This window comes from Ursus arctos, unplaced genomic scaffold, assembly GCF_023065955.2.
Source record: "Ursus arctos isolate Adak ecotype North America unplaced genomic scaffold, UrsArc2.0 scaffold_26, whole genome shotgun sequence".
Lineage (NCBI taxonomy): Eukaryota > Metazoa > Chordata > Mammalia > Carnivora > Ursidae > Ursus > Ursus arctos.
In genome coordinates, this window is record NW_026622941.1 from 8,472,691 (window position 1) to 8,499,266 (window position 26,576).

General features: G+C 43.8%; 1 protein-coding gene across 2 annotated transcripts in view; it reads left to right on the plus strand.

Moving 5' to 3' along the window:
* SLC2A3 (solute carrier family 2 member 3) overlaps positions 1-21,851 on the plus strand; it is an 88,539-nt gene extending 66,688 nt beyond the window's left edge. Inside the window, exons 1-10 of one of the 2 annotated variants that reach the window (XM_026502513.4) lie at positions 8,001-8,314; positions 9,924-10,016; positions 10,557-10,717; positions 12,424-12,664; positions 13,198-13,360; positions 13,671-13,858; positions 16,563-16,667; positions 17,063-17,164; positions 17,630-17,833; positions 19,339-21,851. In XM_026502513.4, coding sequence (XP_026358298.1) covers positions 8,300-8,314; positions 9,924-10,016; positions 10,557-10,717; positions 12,424-12,664; positions 13,198-13,360; positions 13,671-13,858; positions 16,563-16,667; positions 17,063-17,164; positions 17,630-17,833; positions 19,339-19,572 — 1,506 coding nt within the window. In that variant the 5' untranslated portion in view covers positions 8,001-8,299 and the 3' untranslated portion in view covers positions 19,573-21,851. Of the gene's footprint in view, positions 1-8,000; positions 8,315-9,923; positions 10,017-10,556; positions 10,718-12,423; positions 12,665-13,197; positions 13,361-13,670; positions 13,859-16,562; positions 16,668-17,062; positions 17,165-17,629; positions 17,834-19,338 lie in introns of those variants that run through there. The other variant, XM_044385247.3, reaches the window with a different exon arrangement.
* The last annotated feature ends 4,725 nt before the right edge of the window (positions 21,852-26,576 follow it).

Below are 26,576 nucleotides of genomic sequence, written 5' to 3' on the forward strand. Positions count from 1 at the left end.
GCCCCACATTGGGCTCCATTGGGCAGCCTACTTAAAAAAAAAAAAGGAAAGGAATGGAATACAGGTCACTATTCTTTTGTTTACTAACACATTCATTTTAGAGTGGTGCCTGGGTGGCTCAGTAGGTTAAGGGTCAGACTCTTGATTTCAGCTCAGGTCACGATCTCAGGATTCTGAGCATCGAGCTCCACACTGGGCAGAAAGCCTGCTTCAGATTCTCTCTCTCCCTCTCCCACGGGACCCCACCCCCCATAAAAAAATTCTTTTTAGAGACAGCCAGGATATAAATACAATTAAAATTACGTTCAGGGGCACCTGGCTGGCTCAGTCAGTAGAGCATGTGACTCTTCATCTCCAGGTTGTGAGTTTGAGCCCCATGTTCGATGTAGAGATTACTTAAAAATAATGTCTTTAAAGAAAAGAAGACTATGTTCAGTTCTATTTGAATCCTGAGAAATTACTCTTTGATCACCATTCATTTCTTCAGTTTTCTCAACAAACATTTATTTATAACTTACAGTGTATCAGATATTCAGAATATTTAGGCAAATAAGGTGTGGACACTGTTTTCAGGAAGCTCACTGTGTGTTTGGGGGAATAAATTTGTAAACTAGTAATAGCAAAGCATTTCTTAAGTAATATACACAATAATATGGCACGATAATAGATTCGTCTATGCTAAGTACATTTAGAAAGTATCCACTTTGAAACTGGCAACAGACCTAAACATAAAATTAGATGTTCTAACAGGTAAGATATTGACCATTTCAAGATACCTATTTAGATTAGGAGTATAGCTTGTAGCATTAAAGAGTACGGATAACAAGTCTTCAACAGTATGTGCTTACAAATTAACTGATAATAGCCTAGACTATTACTAGAAGTTTTTTTGTTTTGCTTTGTTTTATTGTCATACAGAGGGCTTAGCTGACTGATTAGACAGAGCTTCAGAGATGGGTAGTGCCAATAAAACAAACACAAGACTGATGGTACATTTCTTTAAATTGGTTTTATGGTTTACAAATGAAAAAGAAAGCTTCACGAATGCTAGTATACTTGTAATCTTCGAATACATTAAGGAATGATTCTTGGGAAATAAAGGAAACTGTATCACCTTCATCAAGTTATCAAGTTGCATCCATGTATATCCCTAAAAGAAGTTTATTTTCTAAGGGACCTTTTTTCAGACATCTATGAATCACTACCTTTATTAACAAATCATTTCTATAATCATGTTATAAAATTTACTAATTAGGAAGGCGCCTGGCTGACTCAGTCGGTAGAACATGCAATTCTTTTTTTTTTTTTTTAAAGCTTTTATTTATTTATTTGACACAGAGACAGCCAGTGAGAGAGACAGCCAGTGAGAGAGAGACAAGCAGGGGGAGTGGGAGAGGAAGAAGCAGGCTCCCAGCAGAGGAGCCTGATGTGGGGCGGATCCCAGAACGCCGAGATCATGCCCTGAGCCGAAGGCAGACGCTTAAGGACTGCGCCACCCAGGCGCCCCAGAACATGCAATTCTTTTTTTTTTTTTTTTTTTTATTAATAATGATTTTTTATTATATTATGTTAGTCACCATACAGTATATCCCCGGTTTCCGATGTAAGGGTCGATGATTCATTAGTTGTGTATAACACCCAGTGCACCATGCAATATGTGCCCTCCTTACTACCCATCACCGGTCTATCCCATTCCCCCACCCCCCTCCCCTCTGTAGCCCTCAGTTAGAACATGCAATTCTTGATCTCAGGGTTGTCAGTTTGAGCCCCATGGTGGATGTAGAGATTACTTTAAAAAAACAAGAAAATTTTTAAAAATTACTAATTAGGTTATAGATTGTTTAGATATTCAGTGGCCCTGAGGATATGCTTTGGACATGTTTTTTTCAGCTAATTTAACAAACATTTTTTGTTCACCTATTTGTTGGGCACTGTGGATACAAGAAACTGTTTGCCTTCAGCGTACTCAATATTTTGGAAAGTAAGCAAATATGTTTACGAATAATTACTATGGGATTTAGTAAGTACTATAATATAGGTATGTTTGGAATAGATTGTGGCCCAAAGTAAACCATAGCTTCTTAGGTTTGTCTGGGAATGTTTCACAAAGGGGAAGAGATACTGGTTATTGTATGTATGACTAGGAGTTAGTCAGTTGGGAAGGATATTCAAGATTGAGTGAGTCTTTAATAACATGGTATTATGGGCTGACTTGTGTTCCCCCAAAATTCGTATGGAAGGCATAATCCCCACCCAATTCCTCCGAATGTGATTGTATTAGGAGAACCGGGCCTTTAAAGAAGTGATTAAGTTAAAATGAGGCCTTTAGGTGGGCCCTGATTCAATCCTATTGAGGTCCTTATAAGAACAGGAAACGTAAACATTCAAAAGACAGCGGGGATGCATGCACACAGAGAAGACCATCTACAAGTCAAGGAGAAAATCCTTAGGAGAAACCAAACCTGCCAACACCTTGACCTTGGGATGCCCAGACTCCAGAATTGTTAAGAAAATGAATTCCTGTTGTTTAAGCCATCCAGTCTGTGGTGTATTGTTATGGCAGCCTTCAATGTGTGTTTTTTCACACCACCAAGCAATTCCTCAATTCTCAGCTGATGATAACGGAATACCTTCCCAATTCAACTCAATTCTATCTACTCTGAGATAGCGCCCAGCCCGGTAAGACTGCCTGCCTCTCCCTCCACTTGAGATGCCAGTGGCAAGCCCAGGTTATCAACTGCTGGAGATTAGAGGTTCCAACAACTCGCTCCTGGGGTTTGATTAATTTGCTGGAGCAGCTGATAGAACTCAAAGAGACATTTACTCACATTTATGAGTTTATTATAAATGATATAGTAAAGGGTACAGGTGAAGAGGTACATAGGGCTGCTCGAGCACTGCGTTTGAACACTGACAATTGGTTCAGTTTGGCTTGGGCAAAGGAGAGATTTACCTAAAATGTGACTAGTGTGACTGAGGAGTTTAATTATTGATTTCATCCCATTTTAATTCATTTAGCTTGTATTTAAAAATTGAAGCAGTGTTGGGGCACCTGGCTGACTTAATCACTAGGGCATGCAATTCTTGATCTTGGAAATTGGAGTCCCATGTTGGACATTGAGATTACATAAAAACGAAGAAAGAGAGAACAAAAGAATGAAAGGAAGGAAGGAAGGAAGAGAGAGGGAGAGAGGAAGGAAGGAAGGAAGGAAGGAAGGAAGGAAGGAAGGAAGGAAAGAAGCGGGGAAGGAGGAAAGGAAAGAAAGAAAGAAAAGGAAGGAAGGGAGGGAGGGAGGGAGAAGGAAAGAAAATGACAGAAGCAATTAAAACAAGTGAGGCCGTGTAAAATATTAGAAGTACTGTAAAGTGTTTTTGTTAAACACAACTTCATTATTTTAGCCAGACTACATTTCATCTTAATTGTTGAAAATTTAGTGTCCCAATTAAGATGTGCTGTAAGTATAAAATACAGATTGGATTTTTAAGATCTAGTACCAAAAAAAGAAGAGAGAGAGAGAGAGAGAAATATCTCATTAATAACTTTTATATTATTTATAGATTGAAATCACAATATTTGGTATATATTAGGTTAAATAAAATGTAACATTGAAATGAACTCATTCCTTTTCACTCTTTTTAAATGTGACTACTGGAAATTTTTAAATTTCTTCTGTGGCTTACATTATGTTTCTGTCGGACAGCACTGGTCTAGACTGTGTTCAATCATCATTGAAGATATGATAACGGTTTTGATTTAGTGTAATTCGTCTATAGCACTGGTACATGATAGGTTGATTTTTGAAGGACATTGGAGGAGGGGAGATCCCCTTAGAAAGTGATAATGGTCTTAGAGCTGGGATTCCATGCTTAAAGATCAACTGGAGTGATGAATGGTTGAAACCCAGTTTAAACAGGAGAATCAACATTTCTCAAATTTTTTCTTTCTTTACCCTGGTGTTTTCGCAGTCAAAGTGAATTTTGACTACACCTAACCTAGTAGAGGAAAATTAGTAAATAACATGCAACAAAAGTTGTTCTTTATGAGAAAAATTACAATGCAATCAAAGAGTAGAATTCAATCAGGCCATCTTTAGAGTAGGCATTAGCTCTTTTTGTGTACTTTGAAATGCCATGATACTGTTCTATGAAAGAGGCACTTTTCTCTGTCTTTAACTCTCGTGTTTAAAGTCCTGTATTCCTTGATTTCAGGATTTTTTGGTTTGTTTGTTTCCCTACTCAGTTATAACAATAGCAAACATCCTCCTACAGAGCAGCAAGAAGCTAGCTGTGTTTGGACCTAAGAGATTTCTGACCATTCTTCATTGATTACTTTTCTTCTTAGCAGACCTACATTAAACTATTACGTGGGAATTTCATAACATTTCTTCCCAATCTAGTCCATTTTTAAATGGATCCACCACGTTTCTTCTTTTGTTTTCTATAAGTAAGGATGGAAGAACACCTCAAAGGAATCAAATGATACAGGATACATGTTTTAGGACATTTACCTTACTGGCCTTATCCTAGTGTAATCACCAGATCAATCACCAGAGCTGTATCTCCGGACTGACTGGAGCTGGGTTTCTGTGGGACCTACTCTCAAAGTGCATCAAAGACCCCAATCAACCAACCGATCTCCCCAAAACATCAACACACAGTTGTATTGAGCAACTGTTATCTATTGCCCAGGGTGAGGATTGCTTAACTTGGGCGTCTCTTACTCTGGGGATCAGCCCAGCACTGACTGGTTTCTGGTCAGCAGTTTATTAGATCTCTCTTACTCAAGAAGCATTTATCTCAATACGTTCAGCACACGCGTTTAGATTCTTGAGATTTAGTTGAATTCCAGTTGTAACCTTTAAAAGTACATATATTGCTAGAAGTAAAATGCTCTCTGTCCCTATTAACTTTTTTAAGGTAATTTTCTCAGACCGAGTTAGCCAGACAAAACATATTTCAGATCTGTCTCACTTTCACCCTCCCTCCTTTTTCACCAAGAAGAAGATACTCTACAGAACTCACGTCTAAAACATAACCTTCAGTGTTGTCTTTCTCCATAGCTGTTTTACACAAATTAATTTGGGACACGTAAATTCTGCCCCTTCACAATTACATTTCTTCTTTCATTAACCATTGGGCAAATAATTACTGGGGCAAATACTGTTTTCTGGAATTACATTGGAGCCTGCGCTGAGTAAATGAAGGGGGTAAGTACAGACCTACTTTGTACTTTTACTCGTGCAATTTGCTCTTGCAAAACATTAAACATTAATTATACTAAGCCTAGGAAGAGGGAGGAAGGAAAAGTGATTTAGAGCCAAGAATGACACTGTGAGACAACTAATAAATAAAAGCAAAGATATGAAATAATGTAGAAAAGACCGGAGGAAAACAGAGCATCATGGTCTTCTTACTCTAAGCTGCAAGGTCCAGCCACAAGCCTCACGTGGTGTTGAGACTTACATGTGGCTAGTACAACTGAGAAACTGAATTGTTGATTTTTATTAATTTAAAAATCGGAGCAGTTTAAAATATTTTCCCACCAAACACAACTTTGTTGTTTTGATAGACGCCATATTTAACTGTAGAAAACTTAGAGTCTAAAATGGAGATGTGTTATAAGTGTGAAATAGACTCTTAATTTCAAAGATTCAGTAGGGGGGAGAAAAGGTAAACTACCTTAGTAATAATTGTTATATTGATGTCATACTGAAATGATATTCTTTGGGCTATAGTGGGCCAAATAAAATAATTATTTAAATTAATCGCTCCTGTTTCTTTTAAAATTTTTAGTGTGGCTACCGGCAAATTTTATATGACATAAATAGCTTGGATTATGTTTCTATTGGACCTCCCTGCCATACAGGATATTCTTTGTCCTTTGGCTGCTAAATTCAGTTGCTGTGGTAACTAAAGGGGCCTCTAGGCTCAGTGTTTCCTGGAAGGACAGGAATGAGGTGGGGGAGGGGAGGTGTGACCTCAGGGAAGGTTTTCTTGGATGTCACATTTCACTCATACTTGGTTCTCTCAGCTAACAATCAGATTTAGAAAATATCCTCATTTAAAAAAAAAGAGAGATAACGGAATATGGTTTATTTCAGGTCCAGTAGCTCAGTTAGAATTCTAGGCGGTCAACCAAAACCCAAAAGAAAGATGCACTTCCACCAGTTTACCAACTAGGAAAATTGGGTCCAATTACTGTGCTCTGTTATTGCTAACCCTCTTCCCCCACAGTGAAGGAGTTGCTAGGCTACAAATTAATGGGTATTAGGAAATTGACCATTGATATTCCCTACCCTCCCTCCCCTGCCTGCAAAGCCTTGATACTATCTCTCACTTACCCAAATCTTTAATCAGAACTAAATTGTTTTCTTCGTTTACTCTCACCCTGGGGCCTCCTCTCTCTCTCCTTTCGTTATCCTTCATCTTCCTCTGTTCACATTTTTCTTATCTGTTTTTCCTACTCATCTTGCTCAATTTTCTTGTATGGCTGAGTAATTAAATACTTATCTCACACTTCTTTCAAGAAATTCACAGTCCGTAATTAATAGGCTATTGATCATTCTCTCCAGTTGTGTAAGAATCAGCTGGGCTTGTCCCTTTTTTATTTCGTACGTGGAAGGACTTTTGTCCCCTTAGTGCCTGCGGTCCTTGGTCAAGCCGCTTGGAAGACCAGGAAGACTAGTGCACAGCAAAGCAAAGTTTATTGAGCGAGAGTATAAAGATGCTGGAGAGGGAGGGGGGCCTGAGTGGGTTGCCCCTGGAGTTTCTAAGTTTAGGGGTTTTTATGAGCTCTTTTTCAGAACTTTATTAAGCAATCGGGGTGTGCTGAGTCGTTCCAATCCGGGCTTTGGTCAAGTATCTGTCTACCTAATAGGTTAATGTCTCTGTGCTTTAGGTCTTGTTTGCTGATGTCTGGGGGCTTATGTCTTAACTATCCCTTGGCCGTCACAGGGACAAATACTTTTGTCCCTATCCACTCCTGGTTAATTGTCTTACTTTGGGATGTTTTGCAGAAGTCATTTCTGCAAAGGCTGCAAGGCAGAATGCTAGTGCGGTCCTGTCTAAGTGGCAGAACAGGATGTCAGTGCTGTTGTATTCTAGCTGTCCTGACTCCATATTTTCTTGTTGGGGACCCTGACCCTGACTACCTAACTGTCCAACTAACTCCTAACAGAATAAGAAGGGAGATGCTACAAATTCCTTAAAAGCCAGGACATGTTTTGTCCTATATACTGATGAATCCCCAACTTCTTGGAGAGTACCGGACGTTGTGTGCACGCAGCCAACACCTGTTTAACTGAATTTGGTCATTGCTCCATCTCTAGGTGCGATGAACCTGAGACGAGAGGCAAAACATTGCAGAATGCGTAGGATTCAGAATAGGTCAAATGGTGAATGCCATATTAAGGAGTTTTAATTGTATCCCATAAGCAGTTGATTCTCTCCTTCCTGCAGCCCAGGAGAGTTGGTCTGGCTCCCAGATACTCAGGTTTTCTTCCTCCCAGGAGAGATTGTGCTAATCAGAGGACAAGGAGAGCCAAAAACTGGCCCAATTCGTCCCTTGCTAGCTTTTCTTCTCCAAACTGCCCTTCCTTCCCCTTCAAGATTGTAGACCCAGCCTATAATCAAAAAGCAGCTGATAAATTCATAGCATTGTGAATCTTTCTGCTTATACTCCTTCAAACAACCGTAACTCTCAGATAGTAGCATCCAGTCGACTTTACCTTATATAAATAACATTTAGTCTCATCTCTTTATAGATTGACTTAATTCCCAGCAGATGCGAGAGCAAAAATTGAAGTGAATTTGCCCTCCCTCGAAGCTTTTCTGGTTGCATTTTGTCTGTGAAACTAAGAGGCTATCGGGGCTATTAGAAGAGGGAAGGAGGGCAAGCTTTAAAAAAAAAAAGAAAAAACCCGGAGTGGGGAGGGTATAGGATGTGGTTTTAGAGCGGGGCGGGGTGGGGGGGGGACGACGGAGTTCGTTGCCTAGGGCGGGGGCAGAGTTTGAGGTCACAAAATTCCGAGAGGTCACGGGATCCTTTGAGCCGGGAGTGGGGTGGGGCTGGGGGGGCTTGTCTCCCTTGCTGGCTCCACCCTTTGCAGAGATTATAAATACGTGCCTGGCGCGCTCTAACGGTGAGTGAGGGTGAGTTGTGCATCGGTGCTGGGCATCAGGAAGAAAACTTGCTGCGGCCGAGAAGGACATTTTGGAGGTTTTGTTGACTGGAAGAGCTGTCTCTGGGATCCCACTCCTAGATCTTTGTTGAATATTGGAAAAGAATTAAATCAGGGCCATGGGGACACAGAAGGTAAGACTAATACAATTGTCAGTTATTTTTGCTTATCTGGGGTACACTCAGAAAGGCCGGCCTTAACGGAGATTGCTGTGCTCTGTTTCATTCTCAGTCATCTAGCCGTCCGCAGGCCTTTTCATTTCTTCTCCATCCTGTGATGCGGTAGTTCCGCCAGTTCTCTTTGGACGTCACAGCGTCTAAAGGGCTTACCCCAGTCCATTCACCTTCCTGTCACAGGGAAAGTCACCTGGAGAAGTTGTGTGTGTTTCTCAGGGTGGTTTTTTGTTTGTTTGTTTTTTAACATAATCACGTGTTACTGAGGATGCGGGGATGAGATGGTTGAGTGTTGGAGGCAGCTTGGCTGTGTTGATTACGAGTGTGGGTCTCTTGAGCCAGCAGGACGATTTCTCTGGAAGCATTGAACCTAGAAAGGACCTGGGATTTGTTCGAAGGCATGGGTCAGTGTCCAGCCATCTCTTCTATAACCTCTAGGAGTCCTTGCCTACTAAAGAGAGAGAATCCCAGTTGTCCTTGTTGTGGTTGTGATTATGAGTGCATGATACATTAATGCGTTATTGTGTGTTACATATGCAGTATTTTTGCCAGGAGAAAATCATTGTCACCAAGGTAAAAGAAAAGATAAGAGATGAAAAAACAGGGAGGAAGAGGAAAAGGCCCGGAAGGATAGTAAATGATGAGGCAAGGCAGAAAGGAGGAGGTCATTACTGATGAGAAAAGGATTAAACAGAAAGAGCTGTGTCCGGGTGGGGGCACCTCGGGTACTTAATGCCTGGTTGTCTGGGGTGCAGGGTCAACTTGGAGAACTGAAACTTGTGGCTGGCCACTCTGTCTGACCTAAAGGGGGGAGGGAGTTTAGGGTAAGGAAGGATTAGGGGATACGCCGCAGATGATGTCCTCAGCCATGAAAATTGAGCTTACCTTGAGCTGGAAATCTAAGATAAACATACACACTCGAGTTAGTCCTAGCAAGGTGAGAGATGACTCCCTCCTTCCCACCACATCTCCGGTCTGTTAGGTTGGGAGTGAGCTTATGCTCTCCCCCTGCTGGGTGGGGGTAGTGGCCCAAAACGAAGTAAACAGGAACAATTTCAAATGGGACCAGGATACCGTGGGTAGATTTTGTAGATTACATTATCCAGAGCAATAAGAACAGCCCAGTGGTGAAGATACCACCACCACCAGTCTGGGCTTCAGTGGGATCTGGGTACAGGAGGAGACCGCACAGATTGATATGTTTCCAAAAGAATCCATTTTTAGGACTCCCTAAGGCTCTCTTCCTGCAGTTCTGTGCTTGCTTTTTATATGGGGCAATTTTTCTTTAATAGTTTGAAACCAATTAACCCAGTCCTCTTAAATTTTCTTCCCGAATTTTCTTGCCACTTTTTCCAAGTTTGTGTGGTGGTCTGTTTATCTCCGGAGAAGTTCTTCAGTATAACCTGTTCTTTTATGTTCCCCCATTTGTTACCTAAATTTCGTTAAGGTTTTGTTCTTTTCACACCACTCATAGGCCAAGTGGTCCTAATATATCTCCTTAATAAGAGACCATTATCAGTTGAGAGCTTTAAGGACTGTTTCTTCCTTTCTCCCCTCCCCCCCACCCCAGGTCACAGCGCCTCTGATCTTTGCCATCTCCATTGCTACAATAGGCTCTTTCCAGTTCGGCTACAACACTGGAGTCATCAATGCTCCTGAAATGGTGAGTGCCAGGTGACCAGAGTTAGAATTTGGAATAGGGAAATTATTCCTCTAAGTAGGGTTTCAAGAATGAAGAATTTCAGAAAGACTTGATACACAGCTTGGTGAAGGCTGAAGAGGCAGAGTGATATTGGTGGGGAAGTCTAACTGAATTATTATATTCAAAGCAAAAAGTTCAGTTGTTCCCCATACTCCTGACTGGACTGTATCCATTCTTTCTCTCACCCTATTGGGATACATTTTTTTTATTATCCCTCAGGGGTTAGTTACAAGGAGCCTGGGAGGGTCTTAGGGGAGGACTGGAGTAGTCACTGAGCATCAGGGCTACTACCTACTGGGATTTCCAGGACAAATCAAAGCTGTTTTCAGAGCCACCGTGAACCTCCAGTATGTTCTGTCTCTCTTCCATCCCCATCCATTCATTTCCCTGATTCTCTATCAGTAATTGTAATGCTGTTTTCTCAGGGAGGGGAAGACCCCCAATGTTCGCCTCTTCTCATTCAACTCTAACAGTCTGCCCACCAATCATTTTAATTGGCAGATCATAAAGGACTTTATCAATTACACCTTGGAGGAGAGGTTGAAAGACCCTCCCACTGAGGTGTTACTCACTTCCCTCTGGTCCTTGTCTGTGGCCATCTTCTCTGTTGGCGGTATGATTGGCTCCTTCTCCGTTGGACTCTTTGTCAACCGCTTCGGCAGGTATTGACCGGAAACTGGGTGAGGGAGGGGGCTGTACTGGTTGCATTGAGAACAGGTATTGAGAATTAGGATGGGGAGGTGATGATGCATTGAATGAGAGCATCCCAAATTCCCATCGAGGCAAATTTAGGCCAACTGGCACTGAATAGGACTGCTTGGAGCTCTGCTGCCCATCAAGATGTGAGCCTTTGCAGTCCAGCTGAAGCTAATTCAGTACTCTCTAATAAAGTGCACTGTGGAATTTCCCAGAAACCTACTTGACTTACGAGGTCAGAAGGTGTTTGCTTTTCTTAAAAAATTTGGGGTTTCATGCAGGTGTTTACAAAGCAGGATTGGAAGGAAACATTTTATAATCCTTGGCCCGTGGCAAATGTGGATAATGGCCAAATAACTGACATCCCCCCCCCCCCACCGCAAAAGAAAATTGAATCTTCTCATTTCTATGCTGACTTAATAAAATGTCTTAGCAGAATACTTTCAGTAATGACTGGTGAAGAAACCATTTCATTTGCTAAATAAACGTTCTGGAAACACAAATGGAATTCAACTTCTAAAAAAAATTAAAGCAACCCACTTTATTTGAGTCTGCATTTTTGAGGCCACCGTGTGTCTACTAAAGTCACTGAAATTTTAATGTGGCCGTCCAAGTCCAATAACTCGGTGACTTTGTTGCTGTCTTCATTTGATTAGCAAAAGAACCTAATAGAGGAAGTAGGGAAACCAGGAAAGGAATGCAGAGAAAGGTGAAAGTGAGAATGAGGGATGAAATTTTTCTCTTAACAGCAGGTTCTCTCCTTCGGCTGCACATTTAGGATCTCCCAGGGAGCTTTTAAAAGTACCAGCATTTCACAGTGGGTAATTCCAGCAGGCCACCCAAGGGCAGAGTCCCTGAAGTTTCTTCCAGACATCTGCAGTAATTTTTCAGTGTTAATATCTTTCTTCCGTCGTCTTCTAGTTGTTCTGTGGCTTTGCCTCCCACGTATAACACATAGATGCAGTGATTTATTATTTTATACTGGCTATCAGTACTTACTGTAAATGGCCTCACCACAGGCTAGCTGAGAGCCAAGAGAGCTGAAGCTGGCTACTTTTTTGCGCATAGAAAAACTTGTCTGAAATCTGCCTTCATTAGTATGTTGGTGGCATCTAAGCAACTATATGATAACAAAATGCAGTAAGAAGCATAAAAAGATCAGCACTGGTCCCGAACTTTCTCTTGAGGGTGTACGTGGACCGGCTGTATCAGAATTGCCGGGAGCTGTGGTTCTCAGACCTTAGCTAGAATCCTATCACCCAGATGGGACGGCTTTTGGGAACAGATTGCTGGGCTCCATCCCAGAGTCAGACCTAACGATTTAGTAAATTGGGGTGGGGCAGGACAAGTTTAGTATCTTGTAGACTTCTAGCTGATGCTGTTAGTTTGTGGACAACTTTGAGAACTACTGGCCTTAGTACTTGCTGTATACAGTCCTGGCTACCGCTGGGTATTAAAAGAATCTTCAGTGAGTCCTCTAGGTGAGTTCACACGTACAGAGGTGTAAGAACCATTGATCTTATCCCAGCTAGAAATGTTCTGATAACAGAAAGAGGAAAACTTAAACGGTCAGAGTAGATAATGCGAACCAGCAGAAGGGTGGAGAGATAAGGAAAGAAAGATCTGGCCTGGTGGATTCTGCTAACTTCTCTTTCTTCCTTTAACCTTTCAGGCGCAATTCAATGCTTATTGTCAACCTCTTGGCTGTCGTTGGTGGCTGCCTTATGGGATTCTGCAAAATAGCCAAGTCTGTTGAAATGCTGATCGTGGGAAGGTTGATTATTGGCCTCTTCTGCGGCCTCTGCACAGGTTTTGTGCCCATGTACATTGGAGAGGTCTCCCCCACTGCCCTACGGGGGGCCTTCGGCACTCTCAACCAGCTGGGCATCGTCATTGGGATCCTGGTGGCTCAGGTACTCTAGAACTCAAACTTACTGTGTGTGAGCTTCTTGGCTCAGTAAATGAGTTAACATAGATAAAGCTCTTAGGAAAACTGGCATATAGATTCACCTAAATGTAAGTTCCAGGTATTATTACTATAGCCCACAGACAGCTAAAGAAGCAGATAGGATAGAGAAAGGAGAAGAAACAATTTATCTTTTCCTGTAGTAAAAGAATGGATGATTTTCTGAAATTTTTTTCTGAAATTTTTTAAAATTATTTTTTTAAAGATTTTATTTATTTTTGTGAGAGAGAGTGCGCGCCCGTCAGCATGCGAGCACAAGCAGGGGAGGAGGGCTAGGGGAGGAGGGAGAAGCAAACTCCCTACTGAGCAGAGAGCCCAGTGTGCGGGACTCAATCCCAGGACCCTGGGATCATGACCTGAGCCACTGGCAGATGAGTAATGGACGGAGCCACCCAGGCGCCCTGAACTTTTTTTTTTAATTGACTTGTGGCTTATATAAAGTATGAGCTTTATAAACTATCGTCTTTATTTGGTTTCTAGATCTTTGGTCTCAAAGTCATCATGGGGACTGAAGAGCTTTGGCCCCTGCTTTTGGGCTTCACCATCATTCCAGCTGCCCTGCAAAGCGCTGCTCTTCCGTTTTGCCCTGAGAGTCCTAGATTTTTGCTCATCAACAAAAAGGAAGAGGAGAATGCTAAGGAGAGTGAGTATCCTTCCCACACCTTCGCTGTAGGAGTTTTGGGGTCGTGGTTGGTTTCAGGATGAGGGCATTTGGATCTGTGTTTTGTCCACTCCTTTCCTCGCCCCTCCGGACCCAAGTGGAGACTTTCCTGATGGATGTGGAGTCAGAAACTTTCGACCCCTGAAGAGTGAAGTGAGAAGCAGGTTAAGGCACAGATGCTAGTTCATTCGCCATATCCGGGGCTCATCTCATTGTGGCTTCTTCCCAGCTGTGTTACAGGGAAAATGAAGTTGGGACAGCGCCTTATCTTTACCTTTGTTTGTTTGACCAGTCCTCCAGCGATTGTGGGGCACCCAGGACGTGAGCCAGGACATCCAGGAGATGAAGGATGAGAGCGTGAGGATGGCACAGGAGAAGCAGGCCACGGTGCTGGAGCTCTTCAGGTCGCGCAGCTACCGGCAGCCCATTCTCATTTCCATCATGCTGCAGCTGTCCCAGCAGCTGTCCGGAATCAATGCTGTGAGTAGCTACGCTGTGTCCCAGCTGGTCCCACACCGGCCCGAGGGGCGGAGCGAGGGCGCTGCTTACCTCCTTAGACCTACAGAGCCCCCATGATGCTCGCCACACCGCAGCCGCACCAAAAACATTGATATATCCTGGTTTTGACTTGGGGTGTTTTTTGTTTTTTTTTAAGTTCATTTACATAATATCCCCAACCTGGGGCTGGAACTCACAGCCCCAAGCTCAAGAGAGGCCTGCTCTTCCAACTGAGCCAGCCCTGCGCCCCTGTTTTTATTTCTTTAAAATTCTATCTACAGTACATGTTTTCCATGTGGGAAAATAGGAAAATATAAAACGAAAAATTCATCACCTTTAGTCTTAGAACTTGTGGTTAACACTGTCCTCTTTCAAACTTTTTCCAGTATATAGGACATTACACATTTATCTGCTTTTCACAAATCCTCTTTCTGACCACTCATTTAATTTCCAGTTGTCTTTTTCTCTGATCAGTCTTACCTGATGTCATCAATAAGGCAGGCCATACAACTAAAGTAGATCCAAGAATGTATATGCCATGGCTTTTTTCCAGGACCTTACAGTCTAAAAAAAATCATTGTTGGGGTGCCTGGGTGGCTCAGATGGTTAAGCATCTGCCTTCGGCTCAGGTCATGATCTCAGGGTCCTGGGATTGAGCCCCGCAAGGGGCTCCCTGCTTGGCGGGGAGCCTGCTTCTCCCCCTCCCTCTACTGTTCCCCTGCTTGTGCTCTCCCACTCTCTCAAATAAATAAATAAAATCTTTAAAAAAAATTCATTGTAAAGCCCTGGGGAATAAGTAGGAAATGAATTCAAGAGGTCTGGGGGCACACTGGGAATTTCAGATTGAGCTGGCCTTACTATTCTGTCTTTCTGTTCACAACTAGAATAGTCACTCTGATAGTTTAAAGTGGAGAGCAAGATGGAAGCCAGCATTGGGCAGGTAGCTTGTATCTGTGCGGATACTGCCTTCCGGCTTTTGGGTCCTAGTGGTGGTAAGAGGATAGTCCTATACCTTCTATCCATTTGCAGATCCGATTTTTGGATATGAAGCACACCCTTGTTCTGATTCATGCCCAAAGGGTTTCTCATCCATCTTTGATCGATCTGTTTAGATCATTCTGTAGCAGAGTATTTGGCAAAACACAATTACTTGATGCTCAAAATAGTAAGTTGGTCCTTGGCCTTTTCTCCCTAATACACAAGAAGTTTAGTTGTGTTTGAAACAGCAGAGCTTTTCATGAAGGGTTAGAGGCTGTTGTATCAGAAATTGGGGGGAAAATAGTTTTAAAAAAGCCTCTGAGGTGATTTTGATCCCAGTTTCAGATTTTGTCATTTTAAAAATCACTGTGGGGGGTGCCTGGCTGGCTCATTCCACAGAGCGTGCGACTCTTGATCTTGGGGTGAGAGTTTGAGCCCCGCATTGGGTGTAGGGATCACTTAAAAATAAAAAACTGAAGTGTTTTTTTTTATTATTATTATTCATTTGAGACAGAGCAGGAGCGGTGGAGGGGGAGCAGCAGAGGGAGAGGGAGAAGCAGACTCCTCATTGAGCAGGGAGCCCGACGTGGGGCTTAATCCCAGGACCCTGGGATCATGATCTGAGCCAAAGGCAGATGCTTAACCAACTGAGCCACCCAGGCGCCCCAAGAATAAAGAATCTTAAGAGGGAAAAAAAAAACCAACACAGCCTTATTAGTAATAGAAATATACATAGTTTCTATCCGAGGTTGTAGGTATTTGAAGAGTTGTTTCTTGAGAAGGTAAATCCCAGTGTTGACGCATATATTCCTCAAAAAGTGTGATGAATATGGCTATAGAGGCAGACAGGCTGGACGAAATAATAAACTCCTGACCCAAACCTGAGCAACTGAGCCTGGCTGACCTAGACCCTGTTCCCTTGTTACCTTGTGGTCTGAGTTCAGTATTTTGACATCTCTTTAACTGAGGTAGCTGTAGCAACCCTACATTTCAGCACACTGACCAGCATGTAATAAAAAATAGTATATAGCAAACAGTAGCTTATTTAATAATATATGTCAAATTAAAATGATAGCCGGTGTCATTTCCTAAAAAACAGTTGGAAAGGACCTGGGGCTAGGTATTCCAGCCCAAGTTCTGTTTCTAATTACATGAGCAGGCTGAGGTTACTCCTCAATTGCTTCACTGTCAAATGAGGATATCAGTGTGTGCCTACCACTGTTTTAAGGGTTAGAGGAGTTGTCCCGTTGAAGAAGCCTAATTGAGGAACTTGCTGCTGGTTGGCTTTGTTGGAAGAGCAGGTGACTCAATCTCAGGGTTGTAAGTTCGAGCCCCATATTGGGTGTGTAGAGATTACTCAAAAAAAATAAATAAATAAAACTTAAAAACAAGCTTTAAAACAAACCAAAAAAGCTTAACCTTTATATCTAAATTAATAAAGTAGACGTAAGGAGGAGACTTCAATGAACAGAAGGAATAAGCATTGAAGAAAAAATGGAAACGTGTAGCTAGAATTGAGAATTAAGAAGAGAATAGAGGTAAGATACAGAGGATGATTTCGTTGCAGAAAAGACACTGATTGAACCAAAAATGCCGGAAAGGACTCCTTAACCTCCTGGGATTTGCAGTGTATTTTTCTGCGGGTTCTCTTGAACTGCTGTGCACAGCTGCTGTTTCAGAGTTGCATCCTCTTTTTGTTTCCTATCAGGTGTTCTATTATTCAACAGGCATCTTCAAAGATGCAGGTGTTCAGGAGCCGATCTATGCCACCATTGGCGCGGGTGTGGTTAATACCATCTTCACTGTCGTCTCTGTAAGTTGGATGGTGTGATCGTTGGGGGGGCGGGGGGGGCAGTCTTACTGCAGGTGCTCAAGGCAGTGTTTCGTGTCCTTTCACCTCCCTCCCTCCCTCCCTCCCTCCCTCCCGACATTTAAACCTTTGCATTGTTTCGTTCTTCTTTGGGGAGGAAGAGCTATTGATTGATGGGTATAAGTAGTCTTCACTCTCTCCAAGCAAGTATGAGCTGGGTGAGAAAGAGGGACGTATAAAAGGGATTCTGTTCTGTAGGATGCTTTAAACTCAGAACTAAAAGGGGAAGTGTGACCATGACAAGTATCCTGCTACAGGTAAGGCAGATTCAGGTAGTTCATACAGTGCTTTCCTGAAAGGGAAAGCAGAAACTTTATGTTATATTTTTCTTCTTTCAGCTGTTTCTTGTGGAAAGGGCAGGGAGGAGGACTCTCCATATGATTGGCCTTGGAGGGATGGCTCTTTGTTCCATCTTTATGACCATCTCGTTGTTATTAAAGGTGAGTGCTCTTTGCGTGAAAGAAAGGGAGGGGAGGGGAAGAGGAGAGGTTACAGGTGACTCTGTGACACGGAAGCTCTGTGAGGTTGGAGATCATAAAGTCACATGCCCAGAGTTTTAAGAAAAGTGAATCATCAAAGATAGGTAATTAAACTGTAATGAGTCCTGTATCTGTGTAACATACAGATTGGATAATACCTTATGTAATGTAATTCTTCAAGTAATCTTGGGGTAATTATTCCTATTTTATGGGTGATGAAATGATCTTAGTGCAAAATGACACGTGTGAGCACAAGGCTAGGATTCAAAAACCCAGGGCTTTTGACTCTTAAGTTAAATAACTCCATTGTACCCCAAGACAGAGGGAGCTTTTCATTCTCAGTCAGTCCTCATCTCTGGGAGGCTAGATCCTATCCAGGTCGAGCTGTCTTCACTACTAACTTTCCTTTGTTCCTTCCTCATTTAGGATGACTATAACTGGATGAGCTTTGTTTGTATCGGGGCTATCTTGGTCTTTGTGGCCTTCTTTGAAATTGGCCCGGGCCCCATTCCCTGGTTTATTGTGGCCGAACTCTTCAGCCAAGGACCTCGCCCAGCTGCCATGGCAGTCGCTGGGTGTTCCAACTGGACCTCCAACTTTCTGGTTGGGCTGCTCTTCCCTTCAGCTGCAGTAAGTAAATTAAAACAAAACTCACCGAGCCCATCTCGGAACCCGCTCACTTAAGCCGACAGGTTTAAAATCTGGTAACTGGGGGCGCCCGGGTGGCGCAGTCGTTAAGCGTCTGCCTTCAGCTCAGGGTGTGATCCCAGTGTTCTGGGATCGAGCCCCGCATCAGGCTTCTCCGCTAGGAGTCTGCTTCTTCCTCTCCCACTCCCCCTGCTTGTGTTCCCTCTCTCGCTGGCTGTCTCTCTCTGTCAGATAAATACATAAAATCTTTAAAAAAAAAAAAAGAAATCTGGTAACTGACACCACAGAGGATTAGATATCAAGTGTTTCGTCTTTTGTTTTGTTTTGTAAGAGTTTATTTATTTTAGAGAGAATAAGATTGAATGTGGGAGGGGGAGGAGTAGAGGAAGAGGGGAGAGAATCTCCAGCAGACACTGCATTAAGCACAGAGCCTGACCCAGGGCTTGATCTCCCGATCCTGAGACTGGGACCTGAGCCGAAACCGAGAGTCAGACACCAAACCACCTAAGCCACCCAGGCGCCCCAGATACCAAGTGTTTTAAACCGGATTTTCTTTCTCATTTTCAATGGCACATAGAAGAAGGAATGGTAGTGGAAAAAAATTGAAGCAGGAGGGCAAAAGTGGGAACCTTTATTTTTTTAAAGTAAACTCCACCCCCAACGTGGGGCTCAAACTCAAGACCTGGAGATCAAGAGTCACATGTTCTACTGACTGAACCAGCTGGGTGCCCCAAAACTGGAAACTTTTAAAAGACCACTGGTCTGAGGTGATTATAGGCATAGTTCTGCCTAGACAAAATGATTGTGATAAGTTTCAAAGGATTCCAGACCAACACTTAAAATCCACAGTTTGAATTAGCTGGCATTAATGACTTCATGACCTTGAAGACTCACTGAGTCACAGGATGTTAGTGAATGAATGAGGTAGGTCCTATTACAAAATGACATGGAAGCTGGTTCCTTAAATAAAGGCACTTGCAGTGGACTTCTAGAATGCATTTCCTAGTTCTGTGAGTCTTTCAGAAACCTGGATTTTAAAAATCATCATCAAAAGTCCTAGGGGTGCCTGGGTGGCTCAGTCGGTTAAGCATCTGCCTTCGGCTTGGGTTATGATCCCAGGGTCCTGGGATCAAAGCCCCATGTTGGGCTCCCTGCTCAGGGGGAAGCCTGCTGCTCCCTCTCTCACTGCCCTTGCTTGTGCTCTGTCTCTCTGACAAATAAATAAAATCTTTTTTAAAAAATAGTGCTAAAATCTCAGTAGGTATTTGGAAGCAGGGATCTTTAACGAATAGGAGAAGGAATGACCCAGAATTGCAGAGATGCAGTAAGAGAGCAGTGGCATCATAAACACCCGAGGAAGGCTTCATGTTCTCGTTAAATGTGGAAGGGTTGTGTCCCGAAGCCTCCTAGAGCTGGGTGGGAAGGAAGGGGGGTTGGCAATGACCACGATTTACACTGACACTCCTTTTTCTGTATCTTTTCACTAGTTCTATTTAGGCGCCTATGTTTTTATCATCTTCACTGGCTTCCTCATTGTTTTCCTGGTCTTCACCTTTTTCAAAGTCCCTGAGACCCGTGGTAGGACTTTTGAGGAAATCACACGAGCCTTCGAAGGGCAGGCTCAGGAGGCTAACAGAGCTGAGAAAGGCCCCGCCATGAAAATGAACAGCATCCAGCCCGTGAAGGAGACCGCCACTGCCACTGCCACCGCCACCGTCTAAGCCATGCCTCCATCCCGCCTCCCTCCCAACATGGAAAAGCAACCTCTCCCCGGATGAGGGAGAGACCTCACCAGGTTGTAACCCAGGACTGTTTCTGAATGCTGCTACTTGATTCCTTTCTCTTCCCACACACTCCATGAGCCCTCAGAGGAACCCAGTGCTGGAGTTATTGTATCTTCGATAGCTTTCGAAACATTTCAGTTCGTGGACATTCTCTTCTGTTGAGGAGAGACAAGCGAACCTGCCTTCATTTCAGGAGGAACTGGCCACTTGCCATATGACAGCATTGCCAGCTCTTCTTCCCTTGGGTTCTCATAGGGCCTCACGAGGGCTGATAGGGGAGTAAGAGTGAGGTGCGGTTTCGTGAGCCCAGACTTCCCAGGAAGCAGATGTACACGAGTGTGGAGGGAAGAGAGGGATTAAATAAGAGCACCTTCCTCGCTTCCATACAGCTCTGCAGAGCAAATTAACTTGAGTTTTATTTATTTTATCTTCTGGTTTTATTGCATAAATATTTATTTTTTTAAGTGTAAAATAATTTTACCAAATAATGCAAAACATAAGGAAATTGAGGGAGGCGCTTGAAGAGAGGTTATAGGGTAGAAAATTGGATACTGGAGAGGTTGAGGTGCAATGAGGGAAGATTCAGGGAGAAGGGTGACGTGTTCTCAGAGGGTACGTGATGACGTGTGTGAAGTTTGCATGTCGCCTCTTAACCTTCAGGTGGAAACTCTCAAGTTTAATTTCTCAGAAAAGTCATGTGCCTGTATTAAGAAGCTACTGGTTACCTTTGGAACTTTTTTCTTTGTTTAAAATTATATGTAGTATTACTTGAAATCTAGGGTTATTATTAAGATGGGCATTATAGTTAATGGTGGTTGACGGGTTCTAATTTTGGTTGGAGTCCAGAGAAGGGAAGGTTATTTTTAGAAATCCTTTCTCCCCTCACTGGATGAAACAACTTCTTCCCCTTGTAGTGGGCTCATTTTGGGGGGTGGGAGGGTGTTTTTAAAGTATTCCTAACACCCGCCTGGTGGGAGAACCTTCCAAATGAGCAACCCCAAATAGTGGTTCTTGGTAGAGGTTCTGTATTTCTCCATTTTGTTCTTTAGGAGATTTTAGTTGTTAGTTATTATTTGGTTTTAAGCCATAGCTTTAAAAGAATTCAGAGGAGAATGTTCATAAACTAACTTGGAATTTGTAACCTCAGCTCTGGGAGAGGATTTTTCCTGAACGATTATCGCCTAGTTGAAGTATGTTGTTAAGGGTCATCGCATGCTTGTTCTGTTACCATATTTGCATAGTATGACGTCAAGTGCCCTTAGTGGACCATACATTTGGGGTAGTATGAGTAAATGTGCAGTGTAGCCCACACTTGAGAGAGTATGAATGTATGTGCACTGTCACTTTGCTCCGGGTGGAAGTAGATGGCTGGTAACTTGTCTCCTCTGTGTTCCTAGAGCCCCTCTTTGAATAGAATGTGTTCAGACTCATCTCTGCGTATATAAGTGACACTGCCACTGCTGGGTGGGATTTGCATCTACGGTTTTCTTCCAGACTTTAGAGTTCAGGCTCATCCGGCTGCCTTTCCTTGTTGGACAGTTGGGGGAGAACTCCTCAAATCTTCAGATTGAGGGTGGAGGACTCCACCTCCCTCTAGACCCAGACAATGGCAGTAGGAAAGGAAAGTGTGAGATCAGAACATGTGGCCTCTTGGAGGGGAGTCGTAGGGGGAGGGAGCCTTTGTTTTCAGGTGATAAGAATCAAACCGAAGACTTCTAACTCTGGAGCATTTTAGAAAGTCAGATGAGGTGGAGGCGTGTATGCCAGCCCCGGCTTATGGGCCCCTCCACAAATCATCTAGTTTCCGGGTATTTTTATGAATGGAGATTGGGCCCCATGACCCCTACTATGTCTTCCCTCTTTCATATGTTGCTTGATCACCCTCTCTCTCCTTGGTGCTTACATACTTCAGACCCTTTGGCCAAACCCTTGCCTGTGACGGTATTTTAGTCACCAGTTCTTACTGTTCCCCCTGGTCATTGAACCTGTGGAAAAAAAACTCAGAGATTCATGTGGACGGGGCTTGGGTGAACAGGTCGCTTCCTCGAACTGCACCTGTGCGTCTGCTCCTCACAAACGGTGGGTTGGCAGTAACGCCGTGTGGAAGTTTTCCCATTTCTCAGTGACCAGATTGTGAATATTTCCAAATGGATTTTCTATTATTAATGTTACTGTGGTTCTTTGTTTTGAAATAAAAATTCTGAATGTACATATGACATCACAGGCTTGGTTTTGTTTGTTTGTTTTGCTTTGTTTTCTTTTTTTTTTTTTTTGTCCTTCCTGTAATGGCAAAATCAGCTTTAAATCCTGGTTTGGCCACTCAGTACCTGTTAACCTTGAGTAACTGTCTAAGAGTTTAATACATAGGAACATAGCGGTACTTGTTTTATGATGCAGATGAAATGAGCCTTGGAGCGTTGCTTTGCACACTTAAATAAATTATTGTTGCTTTCTTTCCCCAGTGAGATTTCTTTTCTCTCTTCTGTTTTCTTACTTCCTTTCCCCTCTAGTCTTTGCTATCTTGAAATCCATTCTATGCTGATGTCAGGATATCCATACTACATTATTTAAGATTTTATTTTGAGTAATCTCTACACCCAACATGGAGCTGGAACCTACAACCCCAAGATCAAGAGTTGCATATCCCACCAACTCAGCCAGCCAGATGCTCCCATATGTTATATCACCATCCTACTTAAGATCCTTCGGCAGCTTCTAGTCAACTACAGAAAATAAAACGTAAGCCCCCTACGGATCACAGACACACAGACACACCCACCGCAGGACAAGGTCCCTGCTACCTTTTTAGCTTATCATTTCTTAGCTCCCATTTATACAAGAAAACACACCCACGTAATCACTCATTAACACCTTCATGCCTTCGTTTATGGACTTCTGAGTTCCTTCCCCTACGTTTCCCTATCCTTACCAAAGCTATTAGAATGGCTGCTTTTTATTTGCATTTAGCCCAGGCATGAGCTCCATAAAGCCTTCCTTACCGACAAACATAATCCTCACACTGCCACTCTGTATGTCAGAAGGAATGAGAATGGAACCCTGAATGTCCTGAAAGCTTGGTGACTGCACCATATTCTCCATACTTGTGGGGATCTTAGATCCCTTTGTCCATCTTTGCTTTTAATCCATTCTCCGATAACCAGAGCAGTCAAAATAGATCATGTCACTCTGCTTTAAAACCTTCCAATTACATCTTGTCGCACTTAAAATAGCGACCAGACTCCTTTACTGTGGCCTGTAAATTCAGTGACCATAAATCTCCGCTTGCTTCTGTCTACCTGGTGTAACTTGGAATATACTGTCTTCGTTATCAAAACCAAAACCCTTCTAAAGGGGCGCCTGGGTGGTGCAGTCGTTAAGCGTCTGCCTTCGGCTTGGGGCGTTATGGGATCGAGCCCCACCCACATCAGGCTCCTCTGCTGGGAGCCTGTGTCTTCCTCTCCCACCCCCCCCCCACCTGTGTTCCCTTTCTCTCTCTGTCAAATAAATAAATAAAATCTTTAAAAAAAACAGCCCTTCTAAAAATACAGTTACTCTACTTAAAAGGTTTGCTTCTTCAACTTTGCCTTGTTACTCTTGCTCACAGAAGTACGGCCCCATTGGGCCTCCTAGTTCTCAAATACATCAGGTTCATTATCAATAGGTTCTGTGCATTTGTCCCCGTGTGCTTAAACTATTTTGCCTCAAAATCTTGTATGGCTCAGTCCATCTCGTGAGTTAGGTCTTAGTTAACAACCCCTAGAATACAAGCTCCGAAGCAAGTTCCTTGTCTGCCTCGAACACTGCTAGATGTACAGCGGATTAAGTGTTATCAATCTGGCTGGCTCCTATCAGAAGACAGAAACTACACAATGGTTTAAACAGAGAAAGTGGAATATAAAGAATGTAAAGCTGGGGCGCCTGGCTGGCTCAGAAGAGCTTGTGATTCTTGATCCCGGGGTTGTGAGTTTGAGCCCCACGTTGGATGTAGAGATTACTTAAAAAAAAAAAAAAAAGCTATAATAAGAGTAAATAAAAACTTAATAGGGGGGCAGCTGGCTGTCTCAGTCAGTGGAACAAGTGACTCTTGATCTTGGGGTTGTGACTTCTAGCCCTACATTGGCATGAAGCCTACTTTGAAAAAAAATTTTTTTTTTCAAGATTTTATTTATTTGAGAGAGGGAGAAATAGTAAGAGAGCAAGTTGGGGGGAGCAACAGAAGGGGAGGAAGAAGCAGGCTCTCCCTGAGCAGGGAGCCCAACACAGGGCTTGACCCTGGGACCCTGGGATCATGACCCCAGCCAAAGGCAGAGGCTTTACTGACTGAGCCACCCAGGCGCCCCTAAGGCTCAGATTTTACTGGAAAAGGCGAAGTTGCTGTCTATAGGATAGCAGAGAAATTGCTGGATTGCACTGGCCAGAGCTGGTGTGGCCTGGGAAGCTGGGGACAATGGTAGGTGAACCACAGCTGGTGGCCAGCCATGTGAGTTAGGGCACCAATATTGGGGGGGGGGGGTACTTGGGGCCCTTGGGGGAAGTGAATGCCAGACAAGGGTTGGGGCTGTGAGGTGACTGATGGAGCTTGCATTCTGGCTGCATGACGGGCAGGGTGCTACCAAATGTTGTTATATATGGTGTGGCCACTGGACACGGCAGGAAAAGCCCCCTTCTTCCTACAGTATCCTAACAGCACCATCTACCGAAAATACTTAATTGTGCTTCATTTCTTAAGAAGAAATGACTTAAAGGAATCCCATCCATTACCAAAAGGTACTGAAGGATGAATTTGGAGCCGAGAGGCAAAAAATCAGTAACTGGCACAATAAATGTTAGATGGCTGGCTGGCTGGAGTGGTCCTGGGTCGAGAGAATTTACTCTTTCCACACCTCCCAAAGCCCACTTGTGCTTTTGATAAAATCCAAGTTGAAACGTACCACTTTTTTTTTTTTTTTTTTTTTTTTTGAGCCTTAAGTGTTTGTTGCAGAACCTTTGGCCACGGTTCCAACAGGATGGCTGCAGCTGAAGTTGGGCTGGTGGCCCCCACCCAGGGTTGGGAAAGGTTGGAGGGGAGAGGAAGAAGGAGAGCCCCTGGGCCTGGAGCCTGGCGCTGCGAGATGCTGGGGACCAGGCCGCAGGTGAGCCCCAGTCCTCCAGCTCTGGCTCTACGTTCCGGGGCTTCCCTCCGCCATCCTATCACCATGGAGAACTCCTTGGGTGTCGACTCCCAAAGTGAGCCCAACGAATCACCCCTAGTGTCACATATGTGTCCTGGATCCGGGCCCTGGTTGCGGCGGCACAGGGTCGCGCCAGGCACCCACCTTCCTCTTTTGAGCCGCTGCCCCACTCCCTCCGTGACCGCTGCCCGCTGCCCGCAGTGAGCTTGCAGCGCGCAGGTTTCCGGCTGAGCCTCCCCAGCCCCAGGTGTGGCCCTGCGGCCGCCCCCGCCCACTTCCTCCGCCCTTCCCCCCGCCCTCCCCCGCGGCGTGGCGGGAGGCCTGCCTGGCGCCGGGAAACCGCAGACCCTGCGGGAGGCGGGGCTTCGGCCGCGCCCTGACTGCGCAGGCGTAGACAGCCGCAAATCCGTCACCCGTATTCCGTTTGGTTCGAGATACTTAAAAACGGGGGGCGCCAGGGTGGCACAGCGGTTAAGCGTCTGCCTTCGGCTCAGGGCGTGATCCTGGCGTTGTGGGATCGAGCCCCACATCAGGCTCCTCTGCTGGGAGCCTGCTTCTTCCTCTCCCACTCCCCCTGCTTGTGTTCCCTCTCTCGCTGGCTGTCTCTCTCTCTGTCGAATAAATAAATTTAAAAAATCTTAAAAATAAATAAATGAATAAAATCTTTAAAAAAAATCCTTAAAACGATTTTCTGGTTCTAGTCCAGGTCATAACCCAGCAAACCTTACAATGTACGTGTTTCTCACCTGTCTTATTTTGAAGTGAATTTAACTACCCTTCCTGGATTGCTCTAGGCTTAGTGACTTGATTGATAAGCCTGAATCATGTGAGTTAGATTAGATAGATTTCAGAAAGAAAATCCAAACTTCATTTTTTTTTTAATGAGGAAATTGAGACCAATGAATGAATTGGCAAAACTGGAGCTGGCATGGTACCTCTGTCTCCTGACTAAATGCTCAAGGACTGGAATAAAGTTAGCCAATAAGGTGTAAGGGTGCCAGTTTCTACATATATTTACCAAAATATTTTATTAAAAAGTGTTTAATCCTGGGGCGCCTGGGTGGCGCAGTCGTTAAGCGTCTGCCTTCGGCTCAGGGCGTGATCCTGGAGTTCCGGGATCGAGCCCCACATCGGGCTCCTCTGCTATGAGCCTGCTTCTTCCTCTCCCACTCCCCCTGCTTGTGTTCTCTCTCACTGGCTATCTGTCTCTGTCAAAATAAATAAATAAAAATCTTTAAAAAAAAAAAAAGTGTTTAATCTTTTTTTCTAAGGTTTTATTTATGAGAGAGAGAGCATGGGCAGGGGGAGGGGCAGAGGGAGAAGGACAAGCAGGGTTCTGCTTGGGGGGGGGGGGCGCCCAAGGCTGCACCACCCTAGGATACTGAGATCATGACCTGGGCTGAAGGCAGACCCTTGATCAACTTAGCCACTCAGGCACCCCAACAAGTATTTAATCTTTATTAATCTGAAGTGAGAAAGGGATCCTATACTTTTTTTTTTTTAAGATTTTATTTATTTATTTGACAGAGATAGAGACAGCCAGCGAGAGAGGGAACACAAGCAGGGGGAGTGGGAGAGGAAGAAGCAGGCTCTCATCAGAGGAGGCTGATGCGGGGCTCGATCCCAGAACGCCAGGATCACGCCCTGAGCCAAAGGCAGACGCTTAACGACTGAGTCACCCAGGCGCCCCTATTTAACCTATCTTGATAACCAAAATAGACCATAAGACCAAAATCATAATGAAGATTAGAGGAAGATCACTTCATTAAG